Source organism: Stegodyphus dumicola, chromosome 3, assembly GCF_044657685.1.
Source record: "Stegodyphus dumicola isolate Sdum_Otavi_A_Nest chromosome 3, ASM4465768v1".
Lineage (NCBI taxonomy): Eukaryota > Metazoa > Arthropoda > Arachnida > Araneae > Eresidae > Stegodyphus > Stegodyphus dumicola.
This window is the reverse complement of record NC_140770.1, coordinates 84,045,637-84,057,698: the sequence shown is the minus strand read 5'-3', so window position 1 is coordinate 84,057,698 and position 12,062 is coordinate 84,045,637. Positions and strand designations below refer to the sequence as shown.

The 12,062-nt window shown below is 31.8% G+C and overlaps 1 protein-coding gene across 1 annotated transcript in view; it reads right to left on the bottom strand.

Annotated features, from left to right (window-relative positions):
- The window catches only part of LOC118193495 (uncharacterized), a 111,044-nt gene that overhangs the window by 41,876 nt on the left and 57,106 nt on the right, over positions 1 to 12,062 (bottom strand). The window contains exons 17-19 of the mRNA XM_085812433.1: positions 11,712 to 11,735; positions 5,582 to 5,608; positions 3,003 to 3,035 (exon numbers count right to left, since the gene is read on the bottom strand). Of these exons, the coding sequence (XP_085668559.1) occupies positions 3,003 to 3,035; positions 5,582 to 5,608; positions 11,712 to 11,735 (84 nt within the window). The remainder of the gene's footprint in view (positions 1 to 3,002; positions 3,036 to 5,581; positions 5,609 to 11,711; positions 11,736 to 12,062) is intronic.

Below are 12,062 nucleotides of genomic sequence, written 5' to 3'. Positions count from 1 at the left end.
AAACCACTGGAAAACTACAGCATTGATTCGTAACCAACTCGTAATATTATTAGCATTAATCAAAAATGAAAAATATTTGTACTTTAAGGAACATTTAATGTTATCAGATTATGATTCTAGAAGAATAAAATTTTATGAGAATATAAACGACGTATTTTCAGACTTCAAATACTTATAAACTAGCACTTAGTTGCTTAAAAACTCTTTCGGTATACAAAAATAACAAAATTATAAATAAAGGCACTACTAAATCGAAAAAGAATATCATTGAATGACATTTTAAAGGCAAAAAATCAATCTCGAATTAGACTAATTTATTTATTAACCGACCCTAGAATGCAAATTCAGAATGACGTCAAATACCACAAATTTTGAAATTAAATATCTCGGTTATGTTTTATAGTACGGGAGTCGGACTTTTTGTATTTTAGTTTTTTATCATTAGTAAAAAATATTCGTAAATATAAGAACGGGAAAATGTGTAAAAAATTAGATTTCACACTTTTATAAAAGTAAATTTTTAAAATTTAAATATATGAAAACATGAATGTTTGCGTCATTTGAAACATTTTTCTTTCTAAGTATATGTTTACGACTAAAGTTTACGAAAATAAAGCCCAGCTAAAGACTTCTGTGCACAGTACCCAGTGTATAGGTGTTAAAGAAAGGTAGCTACGAGTGATATTTCCTTAAATATATACTTTCTTTAATAAAATCTCTCTAAATAAGGTAGATATTTTATGAAAACCGTTTCAGTTGTAATGGTAGAATTTTGAAAGCAAAAATTAAAATTTTTATAAGCTACCTGTAAAACAAAATTCTGGTCAGTCAAATGCTCATTATTCATTAAAACATTGAATAAAAGAAATGTTATATATTTATGTACAAAATTCACAGAGATAAGGATAATTAATATTTTTTTATATTTTTGAAGTCAGCTGAAGGTTTAATAATGACTTTCGCTTAACAAAACACGCAAACTTTAGTCGACCAAATGAACTAATTTTATTTTGTGCTTGTTCCACAAACGGAAAAAAAACTGAAGATTTCTCAGGGAATAACTGATAATGATAAAAAAATTTGCTTAATAATTAGAAACAATAATTAAGGAAATAAAATTTTTTCTCATTTGTAAGCAGTTTATTTAATTTTTCCGGAAATTATTAAACGTGTTAACAAAATTTAAATATTCTCTCAGTTAATAAAAAGAAAATTTTTTCAAATATTATATTATCAAGCACTTTTTTACTGGTTCTTTCTGTGTGCTATCATTATATCTTTTTCCCTCATGGCTATCTGCTTAATGAAATCTTTCTTATATCTTGCTGTATGTAAAATTTCTTGCTCTAATAAAATACACTCATGTCCAAAATTATCTTTACATACCCAAAAATGATGATATTCAATGAAATATCGAATCAATGTGATCCGTATTTGCAGGGAATGTGTGAAAACCAAGCCTAATTAGCATTATCTAATCAAAAGTAATCAAACGGTTTGTGATATGCAAATCTAGGCGTTACGTCATCCAAGGGTGAATCAAGCGCTTTGCGCAAACTGAATATTTGACTGAATTTCTGCAACATAGCGTTTGATTTCAGTGTGTAGGGACTGAAAGCGGTTTGTTATGGCTTCGAACTATCATTTGGAAGAATCTGTAAAGTGGCGAATTATCGGCCGTTTAGAAGCAGGGCAGTCAATCATGGAAACAGCCACATGTCTGAATATTTCAAGACAGACAGTCTCTAAGCTATGGAAACAGGTTCAAAATGATGGAAGTGTTGTAAAGAGGCCTGGACAAGGTCGGAAACGAATCACAACTGCTTCTGAAGCTCGGTATCTGGCATTAACTGCCCGTCGTAACAGAAAGGCTACTGCTCGGTAGTTAAGTTCAGAGCTTGCAGCCGCCATTCGAACTGTTGCATCACGGCAAACAATATACAGAAGGCTTAATGAAAAAGGCCTTTATACCAGAAAGCCAAGGGTATGTGTTTTACTGTCTTCACAGAAAAAGGGGGATCGCTTTAATTGGTGTAAAGAACATCAAAACTGGACTGAACATCAATGGTCCCATGTTCTCTTTACTGATGAGTCTCGGTTTAGTTTAACTGGCGATTCTAAACGTGTTTACATCTGGAGGGAGTCAGGAACACGAAATGATCCCTCGAACATTGTGGAACGTGACCGTTTCGGTAGTGGAGGTGTGGTGGTATGGGGTGGAATAATGATCGATGGACGTACGCCCCTACACGTGTTCAGCAGCGGATCTGTGACAGGCCAGATATATCGAGATGAGGTCTTAGATCCTTATGTAAGACTTTTCAAGGGTGCATATGGACTTGACTTTTTATTTATGGATGATAATGCCCGTCCACATCGAGCAAACCTCGTTGATGAATTCCTTGAAAGTGAAGACCTTAAGCGAATACCTTGGCCACCAAACTCTCTTGACCTTAAGCCGATAGAGAACTTATGGGACTACCTTCGAAGAGCAATTGCACGTATACATCTTCCTCCTAGAGATGTAAATGCTCTGAAGACGGCATTGCTGGAAGAGTGGAGATTAATTCCCCAAACTGGGGTTAACAACGTTATTTCCAGCCTTAAAACACGTTGTGATATGTGTGTATAAGTCAGGGGAGATCATATTCCATATTAAATTCGTATATGAGGTGATCTTCAATTTTTTTCTTTTGCATTTATGTGTCATCATGTTATGTATGATTCCACGAAAATTCATTAAATTATAAGTCATAGTCTCTGAGAAATCCGTGAATTTATGCATGTAAACATAATTTTGGACATGAGTGTATTTACGCAATTTTACTGCAAAAAATATTTCGGTATTTATTTTAAAACAATTGCTTGAGTATTAATGGCAAGGTAATTAGAAGTAAAATACATTTAAACTAATACAATATATTAATTACTAATGGGTTTCAGGATTAAATGTTTTACAAAAAATAAAAAAGTACTTGATAATATTAAAATTACCGACTTACAGGAGGTCCAGGTGGTCCTGCAGGTCCCACAAACTGTAACAAAAAAATTAAGAAGGTAAATATAACGATTTGAAGTAAGAATTAGCAACATACTACATACCTCTGTTAAAATTAATTACATAATCATACACACATACAAAGAATTATACATGAGTCTAAATCTGAAGAAAATACAATCACAAATAATTTTTCATATCTGGAAGCCATCGTATGAATCATTGATTCCTAAATTTTGCTTCGTGGACCTCTGGCAGTCTATGAGTTATACCTACAGGTTTTAATTTTCTTTCAAATTATAATTTAACCATTATTTAATTTAATTATGAAAAATATAACAAGTATCCTACCGAGAGTAATGTATTAGAAAACCAACAACATCAAAATAGTGCAGATTACATATACAGTTCTATAGTTTTTGAGAGATGATTGGATTAAGTCAGCTTTCAAAAGCAAAAATCATTTTGTTTCTGAAGAAGGACTTGCATCAGTCAATGATATCCATAAAGTTTTTATAAAATCACTGCTAATTTCAATCTCTTTAATATTACCTTTTACGTTGGTGTGTTCCCTTTTCTATAGCACTGGTAAAATGCACATCATATGAATTAGGTCTTAAAACGTTTGAAGATGTGATTTCATTGGAATTACGATAAAGTTGTAGGAAGGACTGTTATTGATTAAGGCTGTAGGCAGCTAAAGAACCTTACAGAAAACATCTTAAAATATTTTTAGTTTGATGAACTCGGTATTAAAGTTAAACTGTAGTATTTATCAAAGTCATTGATGTTTAGATAATGTAGTTAACTATCGTTTATTTAGGTAATAAACCGCTTGTTAAATTATTTGAATAACACCGCAGGTTTTCAATTATTATAATAATTTGAGGCCAGCTGCCTTAAAAGGTTTATTAAATATGGCAAAATATGTGGCGGTTATTTAATGCGATGAAAGCAATGGCTATCGACTTACGGAAATGATACCTTCATGGAGGACTTTCTAAATGAAACTGGCTCATTTTAACTTCATACAGGGGCAAATCCACAATAATCTATTCATTCATTTCAATGGCTAGATATCTAATCCAGGTTGCATCACTGGTTCGTAGAGGTAACCTGGTAAGCCTGACTCTTATTTCCAAACATTTTAGATCAGAGTCATAGTTTGATATCTAAATTAGAGACTTTTCAACCAATCAGATGTATTCCAGATGCACGTAAGGATTGTGCTTGAGAATAGCATCAGGAGAAATTTCTAGACTTAGAGTGAATCTACAATCCCAATTTTCGAAAATTTCTGCTCTTTAATTTTTGATGGTCATCAACGATCGATCTCAGCTCGCATTTCATTTAAGCATCGCAGTAGGCTCAAACGAACATAGTCAGCATTACGAATTTTCCCGCTGATAGATATCGCGCGTATTTGGTGTGTGTGTGTGTGATTATGGCAAAGCCTCGAGGGCTATCTGCCTAAGGGGAGGGATGCCTTCGTGGATGACTTCCTAAGGAGAACCCATGCAGCCAGCCCGTTCGCGGGATTCGAACCTTGAACCGAACTACCAGTATTCAGCGACTCGGCCGCTGGTGGGCCTCGCGCGTATTTGGAAAAAAAGAATTGCTTAGCTTAATCTTGCAGCCGCAAGGGTTAAGTTTAGGTATTCAAGTTATCCAGAAACATTCGCAGAAAACTTGAGAATTAAAACAAAAGATTACAAAGTTGTTTTTCTTTTCCGTATTAAACTCTAAAAGTGAATTATAAGCTCCTGATATGTGAGTAATTTGATACCTTAAAATGAATGATATCTGCAACAAGTTTTTTGAAAAATTCTATATGCGACACAAGTTACTTTTTCTCAGACAAAAAACAATTCTGCCAGCAAATCCCCTTTGTATACGTTAATAAAAATTTTCTTGTCACTGTTTTATTAAACAAAATCTTTTTTTTTTTTTTATTATTATTTTCTTCCTGAAAAGATGGATTTATGTTAACAGCTTTCGAATTCTTTAAGAGTTTTTGAACGTCAATATAAGATTTCTTCTTTGGTTATAATAGGTTAATACGCTGAAAATTGTAAATAAATTTACCAGGGAAAAAAATCTAAAATTTCCGTTAATCTTATACTAGGACTTTGAAAGTTCTACTATCATAAATTACGAAGTTAACATAAAATTATAAATTAGTCAGAAGTTACATAATATGCCTTGAATTTTAATTTATCCCCATTTTATATAAAGTAGATGCGAAAACGACAAGCAGTTGATTGATTAATTTTTATTTAGGAAAAGCAAATGAGAGATGTTTTACAAAAAAGGCTCGTTTCCAAGAGAACATTTAAGGAAGTTCACTAACGCTTCTTTTAGCGATAATATCAAAAACTAAATTAAGTGACTCACACGAATTTAATTATGGAAACAATAATTCATAAGTTTAGAAATAACTGAAGACTGATTACTAAGTTTAGAAATGAATGAAGATTGATTAGTAAGTTTAGAAATGACTGACGATTTATTAGTGACTGAAGAAAATAAAATAAAACGATACGTTAAAAACGGAAAATGAAAATCAACATAATAAATACTCACAAATTTCCCGTCTAAAGCACTGTCTCCCTAAAAAAGAATACAAATACAGCAATCACATTATTTGCAAAATATAAAGGAAAATACACATTATTAAAAGAAAAAACAGCAATAGTTAATGTAGAATATAATTAATTCTAATTATGCAGCTCCTACTAAGCTTTAAAGTTCATTTTAAGGAAAAATCTACTTGGAATTATACAGGTTTATATAACTTACAAAGAAATATCAGAAACTGTAAACATAGACTCTAAACTAACTGTAGAAACTGTAAACATAGACTCTAAACTAACTGTAGAAACTGTAAACATTGAATTCTGATGAATAAATAGTTAGAAAATACTATCTTCATTTAAATTCAAATTAACAGATTAACTGCCTAGTTATGTTATTTAATATGTAAGAAACTAACTTATTATGTAGGAAATCAATAGGAGAGCTTGATTTTCGTGATTAGCAAATTTAAGTCCAAGTTTCAGAAATGCTAAATGATTTTGCATTATGTATGTAATTATGGTGTTAGAAACATCTTTTATTAATTAAAGTCATGCGGTAAGTGTTCTTAAAAATTATCAGTTGAGCAAATTTTTAGTTCAATACACTTAAAGCCATATAAGTTAGATACATCTGTACTATTAAAATCTGTGCGCGTCTGTCTATTTGTTTGTTCGTTTGTGGCACTGTCTTCTCTGGAACGGCGGGGAGTTCAGTTTCGAGAGAGGTACTCCCCGGATTCCAAACATTCGTGGGAAGCCGTTTCGATCATTCTCATCTTCATAGGACTTTAATCAGCGATTAATAGCGATTCATATTGACTCTAATAGTTCTGTAACAAACAAATGGAATTGAAACTCGCCGAACGTTTGTCAAAAAAGTTGATTAAGAAGCTATGAATTTATAAATCTGATTACGTCCCAAAAATTCTCGTTGGACTACCAACCACAATTATGTGGGCTGCAGGTTTGTAGATATTAATTAAAAACTCTGAAAACGCTAATGTTCGGCCTCATTTTTCCGATTGGCAACAGTCTCGTATACGGGATATAAAAACTTCTTTATTTCGAAAAGTGTTGGTACTACTCGCTTTCACATCGTAGAGTTTGTTAATCAAAAATTTGTAAGTTTTACAAAATATGAAATAAAAATAGCATTGTGAAACAGTAAACAGTTTACTAGCCCAAAGGGCGTTTGTTGTCCCAGAAGGGCTATTAATTTTAATTTGGAATTTTGCATTGAATCACAATCAACGGCGTAACATTATTCAAATTGTTGCAACCAAATATTAGAGAGCTATAAATAATGAAGAAATTCAATAATGAAAAATCTGCATAAATGTATGTATGTTTCTCGCATTATGATTGCTTCTGAAAAACCCAAATTTGGAATTTGGAATCTGGGATTTGCTTTATTATTAGTTCAAAGGGATTTGAGTCACGAAGGACTATTACTTTCGTTTTGGCATTTTGCGTCGGACTCCTATAAATGTCGGTTCACTTTTCAAACTGTTGCCACAAAATATTAGAGTCCTGCATTATATTTGAAGAAATTAAATAAGGAAAAATCTGTATGCATATTATTTTCTTATTGTGATAATACAACGGTATCTAGAGCCATCCAATTTTGAATGACGTAATCCTCCTACGAATATATGAACGTGGAAGACCAAATTTAAAATTTGGAATTTGTTTTATTATCGATTCCATACTCAACGAAAACTCAATGATTTAAAAACGAGCATTGGCAACACTCTACGGAGGAATTTTTTTTATCTGCAGCCCGTTGAACTGTGTATCGGAAATTCTAATATGCTAATTTTAAAATTATTTTGCGACATTGCACTAAATTTTATGGTTTAAGTGCTATTGAACTAAATTTTATGGTTTAAGTGCAGAGAACATGATATTTAATAAAGAAAGTTAACACACAACAAGTTAAAAAAACGCCCCTTTGGACGTAATGTAAAATCTCAAACATTTCAGATTTTTTTCTTTCTTTTCTATTTCATAATTTAACTTAACCGAATTTTTTATTAAAAACCTCAACGATTTCAAAGCGAACAATGGCAACATTGTACGAAAAAAAATCTTTTTAATCTACAGTACCTGTGTATAGGAAATTCTAAAGACATGCTTTTTTTAACTACTTTGTTGAATTGAATTTTATGATTTAAGTGCGGAGAACATGATATTTAATAAATAAACGTAACACACAAAACGTTAAAAAAGCGCCTTTGGGCGTAATATAAAATCTGAAAAATTTCAATATTTTTAAAATTACATAAAGTCACATTCTGACGTAGAAGAAAGCACGCGATTGCATATGACTTCATTTTAAGTTGAAAATGTCAGCATTTTAAATAAATAGCTGCTGCTGACAACTTTTTTGTTTCAGGTTAGTATAACTGACATGATATGCTATTGCCCCGTTAATTCTTTTATTGATATCGAGAAAATGTTGTTATATTACGTTAATTTTAAACCGTGACGTCATAGGACGTCATAGGTGACGTCCTGAAGTGTCAAAGTTTTTGTTTCCTGGTTTGGAAACAAAAATTATTTACGAATTGTTTGTTGCTGGGAAAGACCCAACTGATTTCCTTCATATTTAAATCTTTTATACATTTGCTTTTCAGGGGTGCATAGAATATAGAACTTATAAATTTTGCTTTGCGTGCAGCCCGTTCATCTGGTGTGCTTGCCCGCTAATATTATAATAAAATTAAATAAAAGGTGACTGTAAAAGCCACTGATCATCGATGGTCCAGAAGCGGACGATCATGGATGATGGATAGTTCACATGGTTTCTTAAAATAAAATTAAACAGAAGGACAGCGGGGATCATCAAGATCTTTGGTCTTCAAAGATCTGTAGATTAATGGCCTCTAGTGTAATACCGCGCAATAAATTAACAAAAAATGCGCTCAAGCTTCTCAACAGTTCTATTTGTTAAGCAACTGCACAATGATTAATAGGAAAAACAAATTATCTTATGTGTTGCTGACTGTCAATACTGATATTTACATATCTTAAGGGTAGCACATATAGTTTGATAAATGACAACATTTGGAAAGTTATATGGATATAAGCACATGCTTATGTGGCGTAATATAATGTAATAATCCAACAATTTTGGGGAAACTTGTTAAAGAGATCTAACGCCAAAATTAAGGTGGCATCAGTGCCCCTCTAGGCCATTCCTTACTATCTGCAAATTGTGTTCGAACTGTGGGTTGACAATCATAAATACGGCGCACTGCAATATTTACAGCAAAGGCAATATTGGGCAAGGTAACAAAAATGATATGCACATACTAAAAAAAACGTAATTCAAGATGTTTTGAAAGACTTTGCTTTTTGAAAGACGTTTTTACACTTCTAAGAATTACGTACTAGTTGCATACAAGGTGCATTATGGAATATGATAACAAATTCTTATAATCCCAATTACAGCAGAAGACACGTTATTATGCATCATTCCAGTTGCACGCATCCCAGTTTTCAAAATATGCGCCTCGTAACTTATCAAGTTAAACATGCTATTAACAACTGACATAAATTTGAAATGATATAGGGATAGTTCCCACGTTAAAATAGCATGCGCTCCTGTAAAACGTTTTTACGTCATATTTTTAGCCCAGAGGGACTATTTTCCCAGAAGGGCTATTAATTTCGTTCTGGCATTTTCGCTGATTCACTATAAATGGCGAATTACTTTTTATATTGTTGCCACCAAATATTAGAGTCCTGCATTATATTTGAAGAAATTAAATACTGAAAAATCTGCATAAATAATTTATGTATATTTCTCGCATTGTGATGAAACAGCGGTACATAGAGCAGTCGAATTTTGAATGACGTAATCCTCCTACGAATATAGGCATGTGGAAGACCAAATTTGAAATTTGGAATTTGTTTTATTATCGATTTTCATATTTTTAACACTTTAACGAATTTTTGAATAGCAAACTCAACGATTTAAAAGCGAACAATGGCAATACTCTAGGCTACACGACGTGCTGTCGCCAGCAATTGTTATTTAAATTAGTTGAAGTTGTTTCTAGTGGACCTTATACAGATTATACATATACAGTGTTCACAAAAGTTCTTACCTGCTTTTATTTTCGCAATTGCTGGTAGCAGGCCTGGTATGCTTAAGTGTATTAAATGCTGCAATTGTTTATCATTTTTAAATTAAAAAATATAAATTTGGTAAAAGTGGCAAAATTTAAATCTGTGTACATTCCCTCGGTCTATACGTAAACTTTATGCTCATTATAAATGTCAAAACGCTTTTTATAATATGTATAAAAGTTTTGTAAACATGAGTATAAAAATCGGATACCGCATAAAAGTTAAGTCTTGGCAATTTGCCCAAAATTGATTCTTTTTAGCCCAAAGCAGCGTTAGTAACAAATTTAGAACGGCTTTTAATTTCGTTTCGGTATTTTGCGTCGATTCACTTTTCAAATTACTGCCAACAAATATTGCAGCCCTGTATTACATTTAAAGGAATTAAATAATGAAGAATCTCAATAAATGTATGTATGTTTCTCGCACTGTGATAAAGCAACGGTACCTAGAGCCATCAAATTTTGAATAATGTACGTTTCCAACCAAATATGGTCATCTGGAAGCACAAATTTGGAACTTGGAATATGTTTTATTATCTATTTCATATTTTGTAAAGCATTTGAGTCTTTGATTAAGAAACTCAACGATTTCAAAGCGAGCAATGGCAACACTGCAAGAAGGGAAAAAATTATCTCCTGCGGGCGAGACTGTGTATCGGAAATTCTAAAGATATGGTCTTTAAAATATTTTGTGATATTTCCGTTGAAGTGAATTTTACGGTTTAATTTCGAAGAATATGATATTAAATAGATAATGGTAGCACACAAAACGTTAAAAAAACGTCCCTTTGGGCGCAACATAAAATCTAAAAGCTTTCAGATTATTTTTTTTTAATTCAAATGACGGAGGAATACATTGAGTAGCAGATTAATATATTTTAGGTCAGGATTAGGATTATTTGGATTACGACAAAGCACACGAGGGGTATATGCCTAAAAGTTCGGTTATTTGAATAAGGCAAAGCACACGAAGGCTACCAACCTAAGGGAAGTACTTTCTAAAGGAAATGGGCTCGTATTTACGTTATTCATGACGAAAACCACAAAATCTTCTCTGTTCCGTCAACCAGTTAGCCGAGAACTGAACACAGGTTTAATTATAGGTGTTCAGCGATTTAAAAATAATTTAAATATTAAATATTTCAGCTTTTATTATTAGCAAAACACCTTTTTTCAGGAAGATGGATTAATTTGTTGTTCGAAGCATCCTTTTCTTCAATAATCATCCCGTTTTCATTTATGCGAGCTCAAGGTTCGAATTAGCATAAATAAGTAAAACAACAAAACCTGACGAAAAATCTTATGTGCACGAACCTTTGCCCCTACGATGCAAAAGTCACAGTTTTTGATTGTAGGCAGCAAGGGAAAATAAGCATATATAGAATTAATATCTGTAAAAATGAATTTCCAAACTTCAATTTAATGAAATTCTGCACAGGAATGTAGCAGCTACTATCTTTAATTCAGAGAAAATTACCACTAACTGAAGAGTAAGCTCAAAACCTTTCAAAATTATGTTTCGAAGTACTCTTATTTAAAATTCTAGACGAGGTAATGTGTTGTCTCTATGCACAGTGCACAGTTGTCTCTATGCATATGTCTTCTTAAAATTAGAAATGGATATTTCTTCTCCGGTTAACAAGTTTAAAGAATTATATGGCTAAACCATAATATATATAAAACAAGAAGACTTATATAAAAGGTTTATATAAAACGAAACCGAATGACAAGAAACTTATGTTTCATGAAATTTATGAAAAAATCGCTATATCAATAAGCGTATGAATTTCAGTTAAAAAAAGTATAAGCATTCTATAAGATTGAAAGGTATTCTACTACCTTTATACTGAAAGATGCAGGACAAATATAGTCACTGATTTCAGTGTTACATGTAAGACAATTATTAAAATTACTACTATCACTTCAGATATCCTAGAAAGATTTAGAAGTAGAAATATTTAAGACAAGAAGTAGTTTTCTAAAAGAAAGAGAAAATTCCATTACCTGCTTCCAGTAACGAAGCGGCATCTGAGCAAAAGAGAAAAAAAGAAACGAAAATTACAAAACAGCTTTCTATAGGGTAAAGAAGGTAAGAAATAAAAATTACAGAAATATATATTTTTTTTTTTTAAATTCGATCATTTTTTTCTAATCCTAATCTAATAATAATTTTTTATATAAAGTTTTTTCTAATCTGTCACTTCATATTTTTTACACTTAAAGCAACCAAAAATATTAAATGATTTTATTATTTCAAGTACATAAATAAATCTGAAGCATTGTAAACATCCATTCTTACAGGTTTTCAATAATTGCGACACAATTCAGAAATGAAATTTTTATAGTTGGCTTTAT